We start from the raw sequence: 26730 nt of genomic DNA on the forward strand, positions 1-26730 counted from the left end.
ATATCCCGATAAAGTACTTCAGACATTCACTTTATAAGCGGTATCGCTGTACGTGCAGTCAAGAGTTTGGCTCTGCTCTAAGACAGTTAGAGGACGAGTAACAATACTTTATCGGCGTATAAAGGTAGTGTCGCACGAGAAAACGCTCGGCTAACGCCTCGCCTTTGTCTCGTGCGACACTACCTTTATACGCCGATAAAGTATTGTTACTCGTCCTCTAACTATTACATAGTAAAAAAAAAAAAAAATTTAACGACACTACTAGAGCACATTGATTAATTAATCATCGGCTAGTGAATATCAAACATGGTAATTCTGACTGAGTCAGAGAAAGTTTGTTTTGTTTAATGACACCACTAGAGCACATTGATCAATTAATCATCGGCTAGTGAATATCAAACATGGTAATTCTGACAGTCCTCAGAGAAAGTTTGTTTTGTTTAATGACACCACTAGAGCACATTGATCAATTAATCATCGGCTATTGGATGTCAAACATATGGTAATTCTGATTCATAGTCATCAGAGGAAGTTTGTTTTGTTTAACGACACCACTAGAGCAATTCTGACTTGTCATCAGAGGAAGTTTGTTTTGTTTAACGACAGCAAGAACCCTTGCTGCATTAGGAAAAATGTAGTGGGTTTCCTCTGGTGTTAGAATTACAAAATGTTTGACATCCAATAGCCGATGATTAATTAATCAGTGTGCTCTAGTGGTGTTGTTAAACAAACAAACTTCACATACATTGTTTTCGCTTCCTATTTATTGCACAATTTTATTTTGCCCAAGAATATATACCACGAGACCTTGTAGTGGCATGTTCTTGCGCAAAATAAACAAGTGCAATAAATAGGATGTGAAATAAACATATCCAAAGTTCTGTATTTATTACATACCTTCTTTTATGCTTTACAAAAATGTTTTTTAATTTAACGTCATAACAATACTTTTTCGTGGATTTACGTAACGTTAAGAATTACTCTGTGGTAGTCTTGGATAATGTTTCAAATACAATGTGACATAATTTGTAAAACATATGTGACGTCAGTAAATAAAAGGCACTAACTCCAGTAAAGATAAAAAGGGATTTCACCATTTAAAAGTTCCGGTCCAGATTGCACATATGTGTGATACCAGATACATTTTTCGCACGACTTGAAAATGTTTTTATCACTATACTAAGATTTAATATACCCTGCACCAAATGCAAGTCCAAATGCTTTTTATATACCCACATCCATTAGGTTCAGGCATGTCTGCCCTGGGTCCCATCTCTGGTATGACCATTGATAGAACCATGCACGCCAGATCAGAGGGCTTAATGTGCACATTCAGAGCAAGCTGTTGTAGCGCACGCCTGTCATGGGTGCAAGTGTCAACCCATGCCGGCTCCTCCGTCCAGGACAGGAACCTTTCACCCCCTATGAGCCTTCTTTATATTGTGCTTTTAATTTTATGAAGGGAGAGTACTCTGTTTAATAGCAGATGTATCTGACTACTTCTGTGGAAGATTTTGATATATATTATACGTTAGTGTACTTCTGAACACTGTAGGTGCCCATTTTAAAGGTTGCACCCCACCCCCCCCCCCCATGAAAAATGTTTCATCCACCTCATCTATTATTTTATAATTCACCTTAACTTTTTGTTTCTCTCCATTTTTCCCTTCTCTCTCTGTCTTTCCTTTTCCTTATTTTTTTTTAAACTACTTTTTGACACCAGATTATATTAAAAATAATTAATTATGCATAATCATGTGCTGCATATTGCGATGAATGAAAGACGATTTTTATTAAATATACATGTAAGTAACATATGTATCATACATATTTATGAAAATAAATTGTAAAATCTTTACCAGTGTATTGTCACACATGTATTATTAGTTTAATATTGTTGTACATGTATATTATAAGGCTACAATGGTGCCAATGATCTGGGGCAATAAAAGATTTAAAATAAAAACAAATTAACCGCACATATATATTAGATACACCTAATAATCATTGAAAAAATTTTCATCCACTTTCCATTCTTATTTAATCTATATTTTAGATGTTTAAGAGAACACTGTCAGGTATCTCACCTGAGAATTTAGTATTCCACTTAAATGAAATTCATAAAAACATCGTCACAAACTTGGATGACACTGTTCTTGTTTCCAGTCTATTGCAACGCCGTAATTGCGGAATTCGTGAAATTTGCAATCAAATGGAATTCTATTTTTGAATAATACTAACATAAATTAATATTTAGCAGTAATTTATAAGTGATCCTGACATTATTAATGATAAACCTACCTGTATCAATTTTCTGCAGATATGGAATCAATATCTCAAATAAAATTTGAAGGGAGGAAACATCCAACAAAAACAATAGCGACTTAGCAGTTCCAAGTCTATTGCTACGCTGCTATTGCTCCAGTGTAGCATTAGACTGGGTATGAGTTGGGGGAGATATTGTTATGGCATAGCATTAGACTGGGTACGAGCTCGAAAATACTGTTACTTAACTTCACCAGTAAATGATGACTTTCATTGTTTAGCAAAAAATAAAAACGCAGGAAAAACAACAACAACCTACAACATTATATGGTATCCCAGTGGAATACTGGGTTCTTGAAGTCTGGTATCCAAAATTAAATTCTAGTATCCCTGGGATATCGGGATACCCTAAATCTCGAACACTGCAGTAATGTGATACATTTGATGTTGATGTTTTTCTTATTATAGGGGAAGGCTTCTTGATGTGTACTGTGGACTCCAGTGGAATTATGGGTAGTCATGAACAGGTGCACGTTCCCAGGTCATTACCGGGGAAGGCGCAGTTATCGGAAATAGACAAGAGAATTATTCAGTTTACACTAGACAATGATGTAAGCAAAACAGTTAAATTGTTAATCAACAAATGTTGTCGTCTGTATGCAAGATTGATAAAATCCCTTAAATTTTGATTTGGTTCATGTTTTAAATAAAATTCTTTATGATGTCATGTAGTCATTATACGATGTTTAGTCAATGTCTTTTTTTAAAATGGATCTCAAAACGATTGCTTGAGATTTTTGCAGTTTAATAGCTGCCTAAACATTGGATAATTATTGTAAGAGAGGGCGAGATGTAGTCCAGTGTTAAAGCGCTCACTTGATGTGCTGTCAGTTTGGGATCGATTCCCGTCAGTGGGCCCATTGGGCTATTTCTTGTTCCAACCAGTGCACCACGACTGGTATTTAAAAGGCCATGATATGTGCTGGGATGGTGCATATAAAAGATCTCTTGCTGCTAATCGAAAAAAGTAGCCCATATAGCCATAAATAAAATGTGTTGAGTGCGTCGTTAAATAAAACATTTCCTTTTGTTTCATTGTAAGAGAAATAATGAATTTGTGTAACTTTCCCCAGTTTAAATTTTTCCTATGTACAGTATATTAAATAAAATAAATATTTTGGTTTTTACCTCCAAATTATATTTGTTTAGCCCGTTGGATTTCCTGTTCAGTTAAGCCTGAGCTCTAACAAATGTTTATACTTATTTTTTAACAGTGTGATATGATATTCGCATCGTTCGTGTATGACCCAATTACAATAACTCAGATTCGAATGGAGCTGGGAACTAAAGCCGATCAGATTAAAGTAATCGCCAAGATCGAAAACTACGAGGGAGTCAAAAAGTAAGATTCAGACAAATACACAACTGGTCGGAGTTTTTGTAGTATGCAGGTCTTCTATATTATGGTAGCCCCACTCCCATGGCTGGTGATATTCAATGTTGGGCTAGTAAATAACTGCTATTACCATGCCCGATGGCTAGTGAATGTTTTGGGTTTTTTAATCAAATTTTGCAGTTAAGTCTTATTTTGTAAATATGAATATCCTACCCCAATCCCAATCGCTAATGTTAGTGTTTTCAAGCTCTATCTCATATCAGGTGATATATCTGATTATTACTATTATTTAGTAAGATTGTGTTAACTTAAAGTAAAGTAGGGCTAGTGAATTTTTAATAGTGGCTAGTACATTTTTTAAATCACTGATCCCATGGCTAGTGGATTTTATAAGAATTCTAGAAGCCCTGATACAGGGTTTCGGCCAGAGGGTAAAACGGGTATAGCGCCATACCCAAATGTTTTTGTAGATTTTCTTTTTTTAAATTAACCTTTTGACAAAATTAATGACTTATCATTAGTGTATGATTTTCTTTCTTAACCCTAACCCTAAACTTAACCCATTTTCTTTCTGGGGGAGGACCGGTCCTCGGTGGCGTCGTGGCAGGCCATCGGTCTACAGGCTGGTAGGTACTGGGTTCGGATCCCAGTCGAGGCATGGGATTTTTAATCGAGATACCGACTCCAAACCCTGAGTGAGTGCTCCGCAAGGCTCAATGGGTAGGTGTAAACCACTTGCACCAACCAGTGATCCATAACTGGTTCAACAAAGGCCATGGTTTGTGCTATCCTGCCTGTGGGAAGCGCAAATAAAAGATTCCTTGCTGCCTGTCGTAAAAAGAGTAGCCTATGTGGCGACAGCAGGTTTCCTCTAAAAAAACTGTGTCAGAATGACCATATGTTTGACGTCCAATAGCTGATGATAAGATAAAAAATCAATGTGCTCTAGCGGCGTCGTTAAATAAAACAAACTTTACTTTTTTTCTGGGGGAGGTCCTCCCATAACCCCTGTTGACTGGTTATATTCAATTCCATAGCGCCATACCCAAAAATATCTTTCTGGTAGAAACACTGATATGGTCAGGTTTCTTCTTGTAGTGCTTGTACTTGTGGCTAACATAGAAGTCTAATGATGCGAATGCACTCTAAAATAATCAAGCTATAGTCCTTCCCACAGTAAACACCTTTTTTCATACTAAAAGCTATTTATTTCTGAGCCAACTGTTTTCTAAATTGCACACAAAAATAGGTGTGTTTTCTGTTATTTCCAAAACATTTTTTACTTTTTTTTCTTACATCAAACCAAACTGAAATTATTTACAAAAAGCATTTTTATATGTCTGTGGCATAAGAATTAAGAAAATGTACGCAGTGTTTCTGCCAGAAAGAAATTTTTGGGTATGGCGCTATGTTATTGAATGCAACCACAGTCAACAGGGGCTATGGGGGGGCTTCCTCCACAAAGAAAATGGTTTACATTTAGGGTTAGGCTTAAGAAAATCATACAATAATGATGTGTGTCATTAATTTTGTTAAAATGTTAACTTAAAAAAATAAAAATTTGGGTATGGTGCCATACCCATTTTACCCTCTGGCAGAAACCCTACTACATATTGTAGACACAGTACCAATGTTTGAGAACGTCACTAGCCCTCAAGGAAACTTTGGCTGGTGCAGTATGCAATAAAATAGCTCTCCCACTTGCCAAATTCGTCAGTTGCGAATTTCAAGAACAATTGGCAAATTTTATTTTAATTTGGCGCAAAAAATGATATAATAATTGATATTTTGTTGGAAAATAGCTATAGATTTAGCATTTTTGAGGTAATTTGGCAAAAATGTTTGATCGCCCAGAGCTAGCTAGCCTTGAATACATTTGATAATTTCAACTAGCCCAGAATAAAAATTCACTAGCCAGGACCAAGGGCTGGTGGATGTTTTGAATTCCGTATTTGGTGGCCGAAATTGAGTTTTTAACACTAAGTGCGCTTGCCCAGTGGTAAAGCACTCGCTTGATGCGCGATCAGTGTGGGATTGATCCCCATCAGTGGGCCCATTGGGCTAGTTCTCGCTCCAGCCAGTGCACCACAACTGGTATATCAAAGGCCATGGCATGTGCTGTCCTGTCTGTGGGATTGTGCATATAAAAGATCACTTGCTGCTAATCGAAAAGAGTGGCCCATGAAGTGAGGACAGCAGGTTTCCTCTCTCAATATCTGTGTGGTCATTAACCATATGTCCGACGCCATATAACTGTAAATAAAATGTGTTGAGTGCATCGTTAAATAAACCATTTCCTTCCTTTTCTTCCATATAACCATAAATAAAATGTGTTGAGTGCGTCATTAAATAAAACATTACCCTTAAACATAGACTAAAATTCGACTCCATAACCATTATTTCTCAGAAGCACAATGGGTTTTTTTTTAAATATGAAAAATGCATTTTGTGGTATTAGAAACATCAGGATGACCAGAAACACTTCGGTTGTACGGAAATGGATAATCTAAACAATAAGATATTAGTAATGTTTGGTTTCAGTGATCACAAATGACTCTAATAGTAAAAACATATGCTGTAGTGTTTAAAAACTCGGGTATGTCCCTTTAAAATAATGTTTTCAGAAATAGAAAACAGTTTTTTAGTTACTGTAAATCATGAAATTAATGCGTCATGATATTATTGCGTCCGTACATGAGTGAACAAAAATGCGTATTTTTATTAATGCGTCGGGCAAAAGTCCACATCACATAAAAACCACAGTTGTGTTCTTATTATATTGTTTGGGCTTCATCTTTCATGTTAAAAGAAGTCAGTAGTTGTTTTGACAGCTACTACATAATCTGAAGCTAATCGCATGGTGGGTTGACCAGGAAGCCCTAATTACTTAAAGTTGTGTAATTAGTATAACTACACCCTATTGTTAAGGGTATGCCTCGCACTTTTGTGTGGTGATTGCTTCTAATTAATCCACCAGTAGGAATAAAAGGTAAACAGGTCGCTATTGCAGGGTACAATATTTCACGCGAACGCAGACCTATTATTCTAACAAATGTTTTAGACTGATTTTATACACTTGATGCGCAGCACAGGAATAGACGTTAACAAATGCGATATATTGCAACAGTGACAACTTGCGACCAGTCTTAACTTAAAATGCCATGTATAGAGTCGAGCCAAATGGTTTGAAGAAATATGCACGAATTGTTGGTTGCGGTTATATAATTTTCTACTGTTTCATTTTTAAAGGAATATATTTAGTAATCAAATTTGTTGATGATAATTTTACAAATGTTCAAAACAGTTTAAATGTATACAGTAATCCAGAAGTGTAAGAAAATTTGAAAAATACTCACATCGCAAAATGAACTTTTTAAAAACAAAACATTTGGAACATCACTGTATTATATAACCGCTATGATATTCCAGGAAAGTGAAAATAGAATGGCAACATCGAAACGAAAGATTCTTGAAGTATTCACAAAACGACATTTAACAAAAATAGTTTTTGTATTTTGTTTCATCTTTATATTATAAAAGTTTTATTTTATTTAGAAGTATTATAGCAAAATCTTGCAAATTTTTTGTATTGGGAATGAGACTAAACAAAATGCGTCAAGTTATTATTGCGTCGATGTGTTCGCCGCATTTTTCGCATTAATTACTTGCTCGCATTAATTTCATGATTTACAGTATTATGATTATCATTATTTTTTAAACTTGCATTGAAATGAACGTCTATTGATGCTAGTTACTATAAGTGACACCAAATACATGTTGATTCTTGTTTCAGGTTTGAGGAGATTATGCGCCTGTCTGATGGAGCGATGATAGCAAGAGGTGACCTTGGCATTGATTTTCCGCCCGAGAAAGTGTTCCTGGCCCAGAAGAATCTGATTGGTGTCGCTAACCGACTGGGAAAACCAGTCATCTGTGCAGCACAGGTGAGACGATGAAGAGTTTAAACAGGGCTTACGTTTGACCCCCAAAACTCACAACCAAAGCTGGGTGAGTGAACAATTTTCTCAAATTATCTAACTAAACTTTAAAATATTGCAGACACTTATAGTTAATATTTTCATAAAAATATCAATCATTACGTGAATTATTTTGCCAAATTAAACTATCTTTCTTTTTCTTTATCTGTCTTTCTGTTTGTGTAGGATATAGTTTATTGGTCGAATGCTTGTCTGTGCTTTGTATTGTTCAATTAAATGTTATAACAAATAGGTCCCAGAGAATATGAAAATTGGCACACAGAAACAAATTCAGGTAGTTCATTTTGTGTTTGTGTAACCTGTCATACTACAGTGAAACCCCTGTATAACGGACACCCTTGGGACCAATAAAAATGTCCGGTATTAATAGGGATCAGGTTTAGAGAGGTTCAATTATGTCCGGTATTGAGGGTATTCCGGTTTACAGAGGGTCCGATCTTGAGAGGTTTCACTATGTACTAAATGATGTGCTAATGCGCAAACAGCAAATGGGTTGCACCAAACAAGTCTTTGCCAGGAAAGGTGAGTGATCATTACCACACCCCTCCACACTCGCCTGGAAAGGTGAGCGATCATTCCCACACCCCTCCACACTCACCTGGAAAGGTGAGAAATCGTTCCCACACCCCTCCACACTCACCTGGAAAGGTGAGCGATCATTCCCACACCCCTCCACACTCACCTGGAAAGGTGAGCGATCATTCCCACACCCCGCCACACTCACCTGGAAAGGTGAGCAATCATTTCCACACCCCTCCACACTCACCTGGAAAGGTGAGTGGTCATTCCCACACCCCTCCACACTCACCTGGAAAGGTGAGTGGTCATTTCCACACCCCTCCACACTCACCTGGAAAGATGAGTGGTCATTCCCACGCCCCTCCACACTTGCCTGGAAAGGTGAGCGATCATTGCCACACCACTCTACACTCGCCTGAAAAGGTGAGCGATCATTCCCACACACCTCCACACTCACCTGGAAAGGTGAGCGATCATTCCCACACCCCTCCACACTCACGTGGATAGGTTTTGAAGAGCTTTGTAACAAAATGTTAAATAATTTCATTTAAAACTGCATGTAATTGTTTGCCTGGATTCATTTTAGAAGAGTGGTCTTCAGTTCGCCTTGTATTTACTCATGGTTGAAGACTACCAAATTTAAACTTGCAAGATGTACCTGAATATGAACTGTTCATTCCGGCAATGTTCAGAGGCCTGAAAAAACTGAGAAAAAAGTTTTTTTGGTTTAACGACACCACTAGTGCACATTGATTTATTAATCATTGGATGTCCAATGTATGGTAATTTTGACACCGTAATAGAGAGGAAGCCCACTGCAAATTTTCCATTAGTAGCAAAGGATCTTTTATATGCACAATCCCACAGACAGGATAGAACATACTACAGCCTTTGATATACCAGTCGTGGTGCACTGGCTGGATCGAGAAATAGCCCAATGGGCCCACCGACAGGAATTGATCCCAAAGCGACTGTGCATCAAGTGAGCGCTTTACTACTGGGCTACATCCCACTCCCACCTGAAAAATAGGATATACTAATTAAATAGGATATACTAATTAAATACGATATACTAATTAAATAGGATATACGATATACTAATTAAATAGGATATACTACTTAAATACGATATACTAATTAAATACGATATACTAATTAAATACAATTAAATACGATATACTAATTAAATACGATATACTAATTAACTAGGATATACGATATACTAATTAACTAGGATATACTAATTAAATAGGATATACTAATTAAATAGCATATACTAATTAAATACGATATACTAATTAAATACGATATACTAATTAAATACAATTAAATACGATATACTAATTAAATACGATATACTAATTAAATACGATATACTAATTAAATACAATTAAATACGATATACTAATTAAATACGATATACTAATTAAATACGATATGCGATATACTAATTAAATACGATATACTAATTAAATACGATATACTAATTATACTAATTAAATACGATATACTAATTATACTAATTAAATACGATATACGATATACTAATTAAATACGATATATGATATACTAATTAAATAAGATATACGATATACTAATTAAATACGATATACTAATTAAATACGATATACTAATTAAATACGATATCCTAATTATACTAATTAAATATGATATACTAATTAAATACGATATACTAATTATACTAATTAAATATGATATACTAATTAAATACGATATACTAATTATACTAATTAAATACGATATACTAATTAAATACGATATTAAACAAGCTATCATGTCTTGAATGAAATGATTTTCAATTGTCAGAAGCTTTAGTCAGTAACAACGAACATTATTTCATGAGGCACATGGACATGATACAAAATGGTAGTGAGTTTAATATTCTGTTTATTACCCAAAATCAATTTTAATTTATATCGCTGATCTTGCTTGATTGACATTCCTATATGGTTGTAGTGGGCCAATCGATGACTTCATCATGTGGTGTCGAAGTGTTACATCCCACTTGGCGTTCTAGTAGGACGCATCACTTTGATATGAACCAAGATAATATAAATATATTATCATTTAATATCTTACATTTTCAGTGCAATCAAAGTACATGTTTGTGATATTTTTCAGATCACATACTTTAAGAATTTGATAACTTTGCAAATTAGATGTAAATTAGTCGAGGTCTCAGCACTAGGTTTTTTGACATTTAAGCAAACATACTTGGGTGACACTCCATGATTGACGTATGCATTCATAGTCATCAAATAAAAACATTTCAATGGCAATTTGACACTGAAAGCTGTCCAGCGTTCAGAAAACAAAAAACGTTAGGCATAACTTTATTTTGATGTAAGGACATCCAAAATGACGTCATTCGTGTTTGACGTCATTTTCATTCAAAAATACACTGTGCCACATATTCTTACATCTAGTAATGGCGGACTGGAATTAAAGTTGCATGTACAGTTTACAAAAACACGTATTAAGCTTGAGCTTATATGATAAAGAGATTATTACCCTCGTGTATTTCGGTATCGTCAATATCATATATTAGGAATAAAAATAATGTATTCCTAATATATCATATTGACGATACCTAAAAACACTCTGGTAATAACCTCTATATATATATGTGATTGTGTGTGTGTGTACCTGTATTTCTTACTGCTAAACACTTTTGTAAAAATGTGCGTTTTTATTACATGTTTTACAGTCTTTAACCTTAACCCTTGTCTGACTCTTTATCTCTTATACTTACAGATGTTGGACAGTATGGAGTTTAACCCTCGTCCAACCAGAGCAGAAGCCAGTGATGTGGCTAACGCCATTCTCGACGGAGCCGACTGTGTTCTTTTGTCAAAGGAAACAGCAGCAGGAAAACACCCAATAAAGTCGCTGGAAACTATCGTCTCAGTAAGAATAATCATAATTATTATCTACAATGTACATAGTTCAAGATGTGTCGTAATGATTTCACGTGCACAACAAATGACGTAATTTTGTGAAGCGACGTCAGAACTTAATGCGGCTTCCCGAGTGTAAACGTTTATCAAAATTACGTCTTTGACAAGGTCCAAGCTTGCTACTCATGAAAATAATATTTTGGATAATGTGGATAATAAAGAAATTATTACACTCGTGTGTGAATCGTACTGATTTCACAAACCTTGTGTCGGGATTCATGTATTACCCTCGCTCTCGCTTTCGCTTGGGTAATACAATAATCCTGACACTTGTTTCGTAAAATCAGTACGACGCAAGCTCTTATAATAATATCTATATATGCTGTGTTTTGTCCCATATATCCCTGACTGCATATTCTTACATTCATACAGAAACAAGGACGAGAATCTTCCACAGATTTTAAGCCAGTGCACCACAACTGGTATATCAAAGGTCGTGGTATGTGCTGTGCCGTAAATATACAGAAATTCATGCCAGTTGTTTATCCAAGTTGTTTATTGCACAAGTTTATAGTGTGCAAGAATATTATGCCATGAGTGGTATTAATCTTACACAGTATTAACAAATACTATGGGATGCTGCATATAAAAGATCCCTTGCTGCTAATTGAAAAGAGTAGCCCATTGTGTGGTGGCAGCCAGTTTTCTCTCATTATCTGTGTGGTCCTTAACGATATGTCTAACGCCGTATTATCACATGTAATTGACTGCATCATTAAATAAGACATTCCTTCCATCTTTTCTCATTTATTATTTTTTAAAATTATTATTATTTTTTTAATGTCACAAACATTTAACACAGAGACAAAGACATTTTTTGTTTTTTGGACATTTCAAACAACCGGCATTGGTGGCATCGTGGCAGGCCATCGGTCTACAAGCTGGTAGGTACTGGGTTCGGATCCCAGTCGAGGCATGGGATTTTTAATCCAGATACCAACTCCAAACCCTGAGTGAGTGCTCCGCAAGGCTCAATGGGTAGGTGTAAACCACTTGCACCGACCAGTGATCCATAACTGGTTCAACAAAGGCCATGGTTTGTGCTATCCTGCCTGTGGGAAGCGCAATTAAAAGATCCCTTGCTGTTAATCGCCATGTAGTGGCGACAGCGGGTTTCCTCTTAGAATCTGTGTGGTCCTTAACCATATGTCTGACGCCATATAACCGTAAATAAAATGTGTTGAGTGTGTCGTTAAATAAAACATTTCTTTCATTTCAAACATGGATGATGATGAGATGAATGGTGAAGCTGCAGTATTTCCATTTCTGTATGGGACTACTTGAGAGGGCTCCACGCTTGATGTCAGTTGAGCTATCTCGGTATTACCTGAGCCCGGGGTACACAGAACCTGCTGTGCATGCCGGGTAATCATCCCCAATGTGGGGTCATACACTCGCGAGACACACCCATAATCGCACCCGTGAAGTGGGTGAAACTCTGTGTATTTGGCCTTAAACCTACCCATTAAGCCTAGTGGTGCACTCGCTCAGGGTTGGAGCTGGTACTGGCATGAAAAATCCCCCATTGCCTCAGGTGGGATACGAACCCAGTACCTACCAGCCTGAAGTCCGATGGCATAATCACTACACCTGAATTTACCTGAACGAAAAATTGCAGACACTAATACAGTGTAACCTCTCAAAACTGGACTCAAAAATCGGAATTCCCCCAAACCGGACATTTTTCACGGTCCTTTTTAAAAGATCGATACAGAAGTTAACCTCTCTAAACAGGATATCTCATAATACCGGACATTTTACTTGGTCCCAAGGGTGTCCGGTGTAGAGGGGTTTCACTGTAGTTAATATTTTCATAAAAATATCCATCATTACGTTAATTATTTTCCCATATTAAACTATTTATCTTTTTCTTTATCTGTCTTTCTGTTTGCTTAGGATATACATGTAGTTCATAGGTCGAATGCTTGTCTGTGCTTTGTATTGTTCCATTAAATGTTAAATTAAATTTATCTGGATCATTACCTGAACACTATGTTTTACTTTATTTTGCCAACAGATCTGCCATGAAGCTGAAGCAGCGGTATTCAGTGATAATCTGTTCCGACAGCTCCGCACTCTGACAGTGACACCGTGCGACGGTACGCAGACGATTGCCATCGCCGCGGTAGAGGCTGCACTCAGATGTCAGGCATCAGCCATCTTGGTGATCACCACTACCGGCAGGTAATACAGGAAGTTATTGGTTTTCACCGGCAGTTATTCCATGTCAGGCTATTTTAAAATGTGCTACGGCAGGGCTCGAACTTAACCGTAACCTTCCGACTACTGCAGGCGAGATACCTCGCCCGACGTCACGTCAGTCAACATACTGTATACTGCATAGAGTGCATTCCCCAATTCATATTTCCCGCTGTTTTGCACACGGCACTCACCGGAAATAGAAATATAATAAAAGAAAAACAATTTCTTTTCAGAATGCTGGCTTTTATTTTGATTTTTTCAGTTTAAAATACCGTGAAAGTTTTAGTTCAAAAAGTGGTTTTCGGCAAGTATTTTCGCTTGACAACAATGGCGGCACATCGCAGTCATTTTCAGGGATTGATAACTGATTGTGACAGCTAATTTGATAATAAATTTGATCGTTTTACCAACAACGAAAATCACCAAATATTGCAATATAAATTGTAGTTCGTGTTTTAAAAAAAATTCTGGTCAGAAAACCACTGTTATCGGGAATAATGGACATAAATACTGGACAGCTGGCCACAAATGCCCGTAAGTAAACGTGACTTTTTCAATTTTTTGCCTAATTTTAATCACCATTAACTGATCTAATAATCATTAAAATTTCAAAAACCCACAAAAATAATACTTACCAATTCATATATGAACTTTATTTCATTTATTTATAAAACATTTAAGTGAATATATGTCAGTAAAAATTATAAACTTGTACCCACTCAACGTGGTTTTTGTTAAAAATTAATCCAGTAGTCTAAAGGTTAAAATGTGCTTCGGCAGGGCTCGAACTTAAAGGGACAGTTCTGAGTTTGTTTCCGACTAATAAAATATTTCTACGATTAAACTTTCATATTAAATATATTTTCTGGTTTAGAATATCAGTGTCTGTATATTCAATGTGTTTCTGGTTGTCTTAATATTTGTAAGAAGCCCAAACTGGATTTTGTCTTCAAATAATTTCGTACGTACGGGGAAAAAATATTTTAGGAAATAGAATTAAATTTAACCTAGTACAAATACTAGAACGATCAGAAACACGTTTAAAATACAGCTACTAATATTTTATGCAGAAAAATATATTTGATATGTAATTACAATGGTTAAAAAGTCTGTTAGTCGATAACATATTAAAAAGTGCAGCAAACTCAGGACTGTCCCTTTAAGGATTTGTCTTACACAACAATTTTTAAATAAATTGCCATAGGTGTTACAGGCAGCCGATGGCAATTTTGAGCCTGCCCATGGCAATTTTTTTTTTTAAAGTGACTTTTGCAGAAAATAAACATGACTGAAAGGTTATTTTGCTGTATGTAGACATATTTCAAATGTGCAACTGTTAAATATTAGCAGATAATGTACACCAGATAATGTACACCAGATAATGTACACCAGGTAATGTACACCAGGCAATGTACACCAGGTAATGTACACCAGACAATGTACACCAGATAATGTAACATTTTGCCATTGTTGAGGAGCTTTACCGACAGCACTTTTGTGCCGTCAGTGATGCTCTCTACCTATGGCAATTCATATCTCAATGACGGCAATTGCCGTCGGTGCCATCGTGAAATTCGAACCCTGCTGAGGTGTTTAAAACCCCTCCAACAACGATGTCGGACTTCAGCAATCTTGGTGATTACTACTACTAGTAGGTAATCTAGAAATTATTTATTTTTCACTCACAGTTCTTCCATGTTAGGCTATTTTAAAATGTGCTGAGGTGTTTAAAAACCCTCAAACAAAGATGTCGGACTTCTGCAATCTTGGTGATGACAACTAGCGGCAAGTAATCTAGGAAATTGTTTATTTTCTACTCACAATTCTTCCATGTGCTGAGGTGTCGTTTGATATTCCTTTCTTTTCCTATCTCGACCAAGTATTGAAATAACCCTACACACAACACAAAACAGCCATAATTGAATATGTGCTGAGGTGTCGTTTGACATTCCTTTCTTTTCCTATCTCGACCAAGTATTGAAATAACCCTACACACAACACAAAACAGCCATAATTGAATATGTGCTGAGGTGTCGTTTGACATTCCTTTCTTTTCCTATCTCGACCAAGTATTGAAATAACCCTACACACAACACAAAACAGCCATAATTGAATATGTGCTGAGGTGTCGTTTGACATTCCTTTCTTTTCCTATCTCGACCAAGTATTGAAATAACCCTACACACAACACAAAACAGCCATAATTGAATATGTGCTGAGGTGTCGTTTGACATTCCTTTCTTTTCCTATCTCGACCAAGTATTGAAATAACCCTACACACAACACAAAACAGCCATAATTGAATATGTGCTGAGGTGTCGTTTGACATTCCTTTCTTTTCCTATCTCGACCAAGTATTGAAATAACCCTACACACAACACAAAACAGCCATAATTGAATATGTGCTGAGGTGTCGTTTGACATTCCTTTCTTTTCCTATCTCGACCAAGTATTGAAATAACCCTACACACAACACAAAACAGCCATAATTGAATATGTGCTGAGGTGTCGTTTGATATTCCTTTCTTTTCCTATCTCGACCAAGTATTGAAATAACCCTACACACAACACAAAACAGCCATAATTGAATATGTGCTGAGGTGTCGTTTGATATTCCTTTCTTTTCCTATCTCGACCAAGTATTGAAATAACCCTACACACAACACAAAACAGCCATAGTTGAATATGTGCTGATGTGTCGTTTGACATTCCTTTCTTTTCCTATCTCGACCAAGTATTGAAATAACCCTACACACAACACAGAACAGCCATAGTTGAATAGGTGCTGAGGTGTCGTTAAACAGCCATAGTTGAATAGGTGCTGAGGTGTCGTTAAACAGCCATAGTTGAATAGGTGCTGAGGTGTCGTTAAACAGCCATAGTTGAATAGGTGCTGAGGTGTCGTTAAACAGCCATAGTTGAATAGGTGCTGAGGTGTCGTTAAACAGCCATAGTTGAATAGGTGCTGAGGTGTCGTTAAACAGCCATAGTTGAATATGTGCTGAGGTGTCGTTAAACAGCCATAGTTGAATAGGTGCTGAGGTGTCGTTAAACAGCCATAGTTGAATATGTGCTGAGGTGTCGTTGGAGTGGGACATAGCCCAGTGGTCAAGTACTCACCTGATGCACGGTCAGTCTAGGATCGATCCTTGTCGGTGTGCCCATTGAGTATTTCTTGTTCCAGATAGTGCTCCACAACTGGTTTAACAAAGATCATGGTATGTACTGTATAAAGAATTGCTTGCTGCTAATTGAGGAAAAAGTTGACCATTGTATAGCAGCAGCAGATTTCTATCTAATTATCTGTGTGGCCCATTACCATATGTCTGACCATAATTAAAACGAGTGTGTTATTAACCTTCTGACTATTGCAGGCTAGATATCTCGCCCGACGTCATGCCAGTCGACATACTGTACACTGTATACAGTGCATTCCCCAATTCATATTTCCAGCCGTTTTGCACACGATACTCACCAGAAACGATTTATTAACAGGAAACAAAAGACAACTTAGCTTCCTGTGTCTTTAAAATTAGATTTTTCACTGTAAACTGGCTTGAAATTTTGACTTCAAAAAGTGGTTTTCGGCAAGTATTTTCACTTGACAACAATGGCGGCATGATGCGGTCATTTTCAGGAATCAATAGCTGATTGTGACAGCTAAATTGATAATAAATTTGATCGTTTTACCAACAACGAAAATCGCCATATATTGGGATATGAATCGTTGTTCGTTTTTAAAAACAATTCTGGTCAGAAAACCACTGTTATTGGGAATAATGGACATAAATACTGGACAGCTGGCCACAAATGCCCGTAAATAAATGCAACTTTTTAGATTTTTTGCCTAATTTTAATCAACAATAACTGATACATGAAAATAATACTTACCAATTCAAATATGACCTTTATTTTTATGTATATAAAAAACATTTAAGTGAATATATATGTGAGTAAAAATTATAAACTTGTATCCACTGAACCTGGTTTTTGTCAAAAATTAATCCAGTAGTCTAAAGGTTAAATAAACGATTACGTTTTTCCTGTCCGAGGTGTCATTAAACAAACATTCCTTTCCTTTCTTCTCTAGATCAGGGTTGGTAAAATACTTGCCTGGATGTGCGATCAATTTTGGGATTGATTCTCGTCGGTAGGCCCATTGGGCTATTTCTCATTCCAGCCAGTGTAACAAAGACGGTTTATGTACTCTACTGTCTGTGGAATAGTGCATATAAAAGATCCCTTGCTGCCAATGGAAAAGCATAGCCCATGGTGTGGAGTCGGCAGATTTCCTATCTTACGCCATATAACCATAAATATAAATCTTTTGAAATAATGTAGCCATCAATGGGCCCATTGGGCTATTTCTCATTCCAGCCAGTGCACCATGACTGAAATATCAAAGGATGTGGTATGTGCTATCCTGTCTGTAGGATAATGCATATAAAGATCCCTTGCTACTAATGGAAAAATGTAGCAGGTTTCCTCTCAAAGATTATATATCAAAATTACCAAGTATTTGATATCCAAAAGCCGATTATTAATTAATCAATTTGCTCTAGTGGTGTCATTAAACAAAATCAAACTTTGAAACATTTGTTGAAATAACCATGCTACACACCAAATAGCCGTAATTTAAAATGTGCTGAGGTGTTGTCTAACAAACATTCCTTTCCTTTCTGTTCAGTGAATTACTTACGTTTAAAGGTGCTACTGTATTAAATTAACACATTCATGGTGATCTGTATTTTTAATGCTGATCGTAAAATAATAAATCTTTTTCGAAAGTAAACCAGCTGGTTTCTTCTCTATTTCAGGTCAGCCGGTTTGGTTGCACAGTATCGCCCTCACTGCTCTATCATTGCCGTCACGCGATCCCCAAGCGTCGCCAAATCTCTCCACCTGCATCGTGGGATCTACCCCATTCTATATGAAGGTAAGAAACTTCTTCATTTGTTGACCTTTCAGGCAGTAGTTCCCTCACAAAATACCTCAAGTTGAAAAATATAATCGCCAGTTCAGCTGGCAACCTCTTTATTATCTTTTACACCCTCCCTCACTGCATAAATCCATCCGTACGTACATCCATCTGTGCCTGCATCCATCCATCCATCCATCCATCCACCCACCCATCTATCCGTCCATCCATCCATCCCATCACATCCCATCACATCCCATCCCATCCCATCCCATCCCATCCCATCCCATCCCATCCCATCTAGTAATCACATCACATCACATCACATCACATCACATCACATCACATCTAGTAATCCAGTCATCTGTCCACTCATTACACACTTCCTCGCTGTATAAATCCATCCATCCATCCATCCATCTAGTAATCCAGTCATCTATCCACTCATTACACACTTCCTCGCTGTATAAATCCATCCATCCATCCATCCATCTAGTAATCCAGTCATCTATCCACTCATTACACACTTCCTCGCTGTATAAATCCATCCATCCATCCATCTAGTAATCCAGTCATCTATCCACCCATCCATCCATCCATCTAGTAATCCAGTCATCTATCCACTCATTACACACTTCCTCGCTGTATAAATCCATCCATCCATCCATCCATCCATCCATCCATCTAGTAATCCAGTCATCTATCCACCCATCCATCCATCCATCTAGTAATCCAGTCATCTATCCACTCATTACACACTTCCTCGCTGTATAAATCCATCCATCCATCCATCCATCTAGTAATCCAGTCATCTATTCACCCATCCATCCATCCATCCATCCATCTAGTAATCCAGTCATCTATCCACTCATTACACACTTCCTCGCTGTATAAATCCATCCATCCATCCATCCATCTAGTAATCCAGTCATCTATCCACCCATCCATCCATCCATCCATCCATCTAGTAATCCAGTCATCTATCCACCCATCCTTCCATCCTTTACACACTCCCTCACTGTATAAATCCATCCATCCATCCATCCACTCATCCGCCCACTCACTCATTCAGTTCTAATTGTGATATTTTCAGAGGAGAAATGTGATGACTGGGCGGAGGACATCGACAATCGTTTCCACAAGGGCCTGGTCGTGGCGCGCCAGCTAAAGGTCGTGTCGCCCGGCAACATTGCCATTCTCGTCACAGGGTGGATGCCGGGGACGGGCTCAACCAACACCATCCGTACTATCACCGTGGGCGACATGGATAAACATCAGTCGTTCACCCAGCTCACTCAAGTACGGGCCCAGATTGAAACTTAGACGTCTTAACACGTTAACATTGCAGGCATTGAAATAAGATTAGTGATTGGTAACCCATGTGCAAGTTACACAAAATACAGATCTGGTAGCCTATAGTTTATTACACGTGGACAGAGTACAATGCTATAAAACATGGACCTTGTAATCTATAGTTTATTACACATTTACAGGCACGGTACCTCAAAATATGGACTTGATAACCTATAGTTTATTACACCTTTACAGGGTAGGGTATCACAAAATACGGACCTGGTAACATGTAGGTTATAACACATTTACAGGGTACAATACCTCAAAATACAGACCTGGTAACCTATGGTTTATCACACACTTACAGGGTAAGGTGACATAAAATATGGTAACCTATAGTTTATTACACATTTACAAGGCTCGTTACCACAAAACGGGGACCTGATAACCTATAGTTTATTACACATTTACAGGCACCGTACCTCAAAATAGGGACCTGATAACCTATAGTTTATTACACATTTACAAGGCTCGTTACCACAAAACGGGGACCTGATAACCTATAGTTTATTACACATTTACAGGCACCGTACCTCAAAATAGGGACCTGATAACCTATAGTTTATTACACATTTACAAGGCTCGTTACCACAAAACGGGGACCTGATAACCTATAGTTTATTACACATTTACAGTCACGGTACCTCAAAACGGGGACCTGATAACCTATAGTTTATTACACATGTACAGGCACGGTACCTCAAAATAGGGACCTAATAACCTATAGATGTTTTGTAACCCACGTACAGATGATACCATAAAAAACAGATCTACTCATGTTTAGAAATCTTTTATAGTCTAGTCTCTAGTCTTTACCTTAGTCTTCAGATTAATTAGACCTGATTCCATGTTTAGAAATGTTATAGAATTCTAGTCTCACGGCTTTGGGGTGGGATTTAGCTCAGTTGTTAGAGTGCTCGCCTGAGGTGTTTGGCTTGTAGGATTAAACATCCTCCGCAGACCCATTGTTTTGTTTTTTTTCTACATCCCAACCAGTGACTGGTATATCGAAAGCTATGGTATGTGCTGTCCTGTATATACATATAACAAATCCATCCCTTGCTGTTAATGGAAGAATGTAGTAGATTTCCTGTGTCAGAATTATCAAATGGGTGACACGTAGTAGTCGATGTTTAATATATCGGTGTGTTCTAGTGGTGGTGTTTTCCTGGTAACCATTCTCGACTTATTTCGATGCCTGAAGTTGTGTTAAGTCGTTAATCACATGGTGGTGATGTCATAGGGTTTTAATTGTGTAGTGACTGAAGTGTAGCTATGTTGTATGTGTGTTTAGCCCTGTCTGACAAGTAGCCTACTGATCAAAGAACAAACTGTCTGTTTTGCTATTGCTTATTAAAGATCCGATATCAAAACATCAATGACAATAAGTCGAATATGATTGCATGCCACCTTTCACTTTTACATTCATTTCAATATAATTTCTCTGTCGGAAAATATACTGTACAAAATAGGATAATGTCGAAAGGGCTACGTGGCTGCTATTTTTAGAAAGTACAGTCACTTGGTAACTACCAAGTAAAATATTAGTATAGATTGACTGTAAAAACTTTAGTTATCCACCCATAAGCCAGAGTACCACCTCATTCTGTCGTTACGTTATCATTTAGTACAAAAATTAACACGTAACTTTAAATCAATGTATTATTTATATATGCTACAGATATTGACCTATTTGTAATCATCAAAGAAAGATTTGAAAAGGCATTTTAATATTTTTTATATTATATTTTTCAATGTAAAAAGATATATTTCCTAAACCAGACTATGTTAAACTGTTACATTAAGTAACAACACCAGGGCTTCTAGTATTTTACACAATCTTATAGCCATGGGATCAGTGATTTTTAAAAATGTACTAGCCCTACTTTACTTAATACAAAATTCACTAGCCCTACTTTACTTAATACAATTTCACTAATAGTAATAATTGGATATGTTACTTAAAGAGTGAGATGGAGATTAAAACACTAAGATTGGGAGTGGGGTGGGGGTAGTATTACAAAACAGACTTAACTGCAACATTTGACCCAAGAAAATCACTAGCCATCGGGCATGGCAATGGTAGTAGCCCAACATTGAATATCACCAGCCATGGGAGTGGGGCTACCATAATATAGAAGTCCTGGACTCGCGGAATGGTGGTGAGGTGGGCCTCAAAAGATGTTTTAATTTGAAAAAGAAATTTGGTTGGGAAGATAATTTAATCATGGATATTTTAAAAAATATAATCATAGGGTTACAGAACATGTTTTGTTTTAATATTGTGTTCACATGTCCTTAAAGGGACATTCCCGAGTTTGCTGCATTGTAAGATGTTTCCGACTAATAAAATATTTCTACGATTAAACTTACATATTAAATATATTTTCTTGTTTAGAATATCAGTGTCTGTATATTCAATGTGTTTCTGCTCGTCTTAATATTTCTAAGAAGCCCAAACTGGATTTTGTCTTCAAATAATTTTGTACGTACGAAAAAATAGTTTTTAAGAAATAAAATGAAATTTAACCTAATACAAATATTAGAACGATCAGAAACACATTTAATATACAGCCACTAATATTTTATGCAGAAAAAATATATTTGATAAGTAATTACAGTCGTCAAAAAGTCTCTGTTAGTCGATAACATCCTAAATATTGCAGCAAACTCGGGACTGTCCCTTTAACAGTATTAATGTACGGATGATAGCACTGTATTTCTCCACATGTTGTTTGAATGATTGGATAAAAAACATGTTACACAACTGTCATATGTGAAATAACATTTAGTTAAAGGCGCAGACCCTAGTTTCAGCCCGTAAAAATGGACACTAAGTTTAGTTAGTCTTCAAACCTGCAACACATATTTGAATATGGTTATAACAGAAGTTAAATTCTGTGATGTTTAAATAAGGAAATACTGTCAAAAATAACTAGAGCTTGTCTCATTAAGCATTACTTCTTAGACGTACGTGCGTTTTTAAAAACGAGGGTATGTCGCTTTAACAGCTTATACAGGAATTTGAATAGAGTTACCTCTCTTAGATTCCAGGTGTCACTTGAAATTGTCTTGATGCTTACGAAACCTGTCGGATTGATATAGGTAGATAAAGTGCTGGGGTCCCAGAATCCCTACTTTATAGGGGCAGATCCAGACTTTGGTTCTGGAGTAGTGCACACCCCTCCTCGGATAAGACAGGTTATATAATAACCCCAATATGCCAGATATTTATGATGATTTTCTGCAAATTGACAGGCTGCACTGAATCTTTTGAGGTGAAATCATAGATCCACCCTTACAATACACCCACACACACACCCTTTACCTAGGAAACAAATTGCTTACATACATACATACATACATACATACATACTTACATACATACTTACATACATACATACCTTATTATACATTATTATTATTATTATGTTTTTATTTCATGTGTAAGTAATGATGTAAGAGTAATGTTTTTGTAAAAATGTTTTAATGCCAAAAATACAATTTCAGTGACCTCAAAAGTTCTAATCATGACTGATTTTGGCCCCTGAGACAATTGTGGATCTGTCACTGGAAGAACTGTTGTGGAGGTGCATACTGTGGTAAACAAAAAAGAAAACCCTCCAAACAGCTACTATTTTAATGGCTATGGGTGCCCTGCTATTTGTGCTTTCAGGTTTAGGCAGATTTTCTAAACGCAACTTTCTCGTTTTCATTTTCGTTAGATAATGAATCCTTTTCAAAAATTATTTTTATTATTATTATTATTTGTTTTATTATTTGGTTTTTTATTTGGTTTTGTTGAAATAATGGGTATATAAAAATTATTATTATTATTATTATTATTATTATTATTTTTGTTTTATTATTTGGGGTTTTATTTGGTTTTGTTGAAATAATGGGTATATAAAAATTACTGTAACATTTATTTAATTTTTATACCTTGTTTCTGAGTTTTTAAATTTAAAAAAAAGAAGATTATTATTATATATTTTAAAATTATATTCTTCTGGTTATGACAGCTTATATCGTTTGCTATCCACTTCCACATCCTAGTACTTGTCTGTTCACGGCAGGTGTTTGTCTCTTGTGGCCATTTGTTACAAAAAGTGCTATATCTGGTCATTGCGTGAAATGATTCTCAATCACTGCTAGCTTTGTTTATTATTTAAATAATGAATCGAATAAATCATTTATGTCCATGTAATCTTCGTGGTTAAATTACAACCATGAAAAAGAAGAAAATTACTTACATGTAAAATATATCTGTGTCACAATATGCTGTGTTGCTTAGCTTATGGGCTTAATGTGCTGCAAATGTTCATTTATTGTTAATTTTTAAAGAGGCAGTCTTGAGTTTGATACCATTGAGATATTTCCGAATTACAGACTTTTACAATGACTAAAATGACATATTAAATACTTTTTCTTGTTTACAATATTCATACCACAGCCTTTGATATGCCAGTTGTAGTGCACTGGCTCAAATGAAAAATGGCCCAATGGGTCCATCGATGGGGATCGATCCTAGACTGACTGCACATTAGGCAAGTGCTTTACTACTGGGCTGCTTCCCAAATTCAGTTTGAGTTTAAGATGACTGGAAAGACCTTATATATATATATGAAGAGTTCAGGCGCAAAACGCGATATAAACCATTTTCTTTCTAGTTTTTAGTTAAAGCCATTATTGTATGTCAGTAAGGGCTAATCGTAGGCCCGCTGATTTGCTGCAAAACGTGATTGATCCTTATGAAATTGTATTGGGTAATCCCGTTTTTCTTTATCAAAACGCGATATATGCCAATTAAAATTATTATTTTTACTCAAAATGAAAAACGGATATATCGCGTTTTGCGCCTGAACTATTCATATATATATATATGTGTGTGTGTATATGTATATGTATGTATGTCTATATATACATGTATGTGTATATCCTGACACTGATATTCTAAACAAATGAATATAGTTAATGTAGTTTAAGTGATTGATAACAAATATTTTTGTCAGAAATATCTCATCAAACTCAGCACAGTTTCTTTGAAAACACATACAGGACATATGCACTGTAAAACTTACTAAATGATGCACCTTGTATAACAAAAGATCCTTGAAATATATATGCTCACGAATACATTTTTTAACTTTTAATTAGGCGTTTTGTTTACATAGACTTTTTTTTTGGTTAAGGACACTTATGTGCTTCTTATAAACACTTCAATGTATCTGCTCACAAATACAGTCTTTAACTCCTAACATAAAGCTGTTTGCTCACATAACCCCCTTTTGCACCTGCAAAATCAATCTTTTGTGGTTGTTTTAAATTTCTCTGACCAAATAACTGGATCAGAAATCCACATGTAATTTTAATGTACTTTAAAAATAACAGTGTCTGACAATGTGTGAGGGTTTTTTTTTTAAAATTTTGTTGCATATTATGTCATTGTTATAATTTTTGCCAGCTTTATAATACTTGTGTTGTTATGTTTAAAATGATTTATCTGACAAACCTACAGTACGTGACACAGCTGTTAAGTCAGCTACCCATACCAACCCATAGTTGCTTTCATAAAGTCAACTAGAAACATTTAGTTGATGTTTTTATTGTCAGTAAATTTATTTTTGGGCACAAAGCCTTCTTAAGTGTGTAAAACAACAGTCATCGATGAAAATATAGTTGATTTTTTAATGCCAATAACTACAGTACAGGATGTAATAATAAAGTGAACCATCCAACCATAGTTGGTGTTTTAAAGTCAGAATTGTTCTACAGTACATGGCGTAACAATAAAGTTAACCATACCCGTACAGTGGTACATGGCGTAACAATAAAGTCAACCATCCACCCGTAGTTGGTGTTTTAAAGTCAGAATTGTTCTACAGTACATGGCGTAACAATAAAGTCAACCATCCACAGGTAGTTGGTGTCTTAAAGTCAATAATGTTCTACAGTACATGATGTAACAATAAAGTCAACCATCCTCCCATAGTTGTCTTAAAGTCAATAATGTTCTTCAATACATGATACAACATTAAAGTCAACTTCCTGAAACAACCCATAGTACTATATATGTTAATGCTAATAACTACAGTATATCATATATATATATATATACACTAATATGACTACATGACTAATATAATAATTAGTGAAAATGTTCAGCATTTTTCACTGTTATTAACCAAATGCAATGAAGCACAATTAACAGATATTAATCTTCTTAATTCATATTTTGGTGAATATGGTATAAAATATACATTTATATAACAGTTTGAATATTATAATTATAAATTAAATAATAAAGCACTAAATGATAAAACAAATTGCAATAAATAATAAAGCAAATTAGATGTGTAACCTTGAATTTCATTATTTAGCTTAATTCTTGCCATATTTATAATATTTTTATTGTGAAATTTAATTATGTAATGAATAATTTCATTATTTAATGATGGTGTATAATATATATATATATATATATGAATTTTAAAATAATATTACATAATTGTGTGTTAATTTGAATATTTTGTTTTGCTGTCATCATTCTTGCAATATCTATAATACTAAATATTGCCTAAATTTGATTATCTTTCCCTTGACATAATTCATTCTATGTTCATATTACTAACAGTGTTTAAATTTGAATTCCTACAATGTTTATAATGAATGTACACATTTTATTTTAGCAAAATGTTACATGTCTTGAGTAGGACTGTACACATTTTATTTTTAGCTAAAATTACGTAACATATTGATAAATAATGACATATAATCTTACAATATGCTATTTGATGGCAGCATTTCATTAATGAAGGTCTGTTCAGAAAAATTAGTGACACAAAATGTTACATGTCTTGAGTAGGACTACCAAGTACAAACATTTGAGTAAGACAAGTCTCTGAAACTTGTGATCTACATGTCTTGCTCAACTGAGAGTAACAAGTTAATACAACTGAGGACAAGTCTCATAGACTATTGATCTAGAGGTTCTAATAGACCAAATCAATTCCTATTGCCGATAATGTTAACATTTACTAAAAAACTGATATAAGCAGCATATCAACACACCCAGGAAGTACAGCAATAAAAAGTGTGGCA

The 26730-nt window shown here is 35.8% G+C and overlaps 1 protein-coding gene across 2 annotated transcripts in view; it reads left to right on the forward strand.

The window, feature by feature from the left end:
• The window catches only part of LOC121373388 (pyruvate kinase PKM-like), a 39422-nt gene that overhangs the window by 11559 nt on the left and 1133 nt on the right, over window positions 1-26730 (forward strand). The window contains exons 6-13 of one of the 2 annotated variants that reach the window (XR_005958076.1): window positions 2734-2876; window positions 3540-3667; window positions 7455-7605; window positions 10954-11106; window positions 13174-13340; window positions 18176-18294; window positions 19370-19575; window positions 23140-23231. Coding sequence is in view for 1 of the 2 variants with exons in the window: in XM_041500023.1 (XP_041355957.1) it covers window positions 2734-2876; window positions 3540-3667; window positions 7455-7605; window positions 10954-11106; window positions 13174-13340; window positions 18176-18294; window positions 19370-19575; window positions 23140-23142 (1070 nt within the window). In the remaining variant the exon portion in view is untranslated. Of the gene's footprint in view, window positions 1-2733; window positions 2877-3539; window positions 3668-7454; window positions 7606-10953; window positions 11107-13173; window positions 13341-18175; window positions 18295-19369; window positions 19576-23139; window positions 23492-26730 lie in introns of those variants that run through there. The other variant, XM_041500023.1, reaches the window with a different exon arrangement.

Source organism: Gigantopelta aegis, chromosome 5 (genome assembly GCF_016097555.1).
Source record: "Gigantopelta aegis isolate Gae_Host chromosome 5, Gae_host_genome, whole genome shotgun sequence".
Classification (NCBI taxonomy): Eukaryota; Metazoa; Mollusca; class Gastropoda; order Neomphalida; family Peltospiridae; genus Gigantopelta; species Gigantopelta aegis.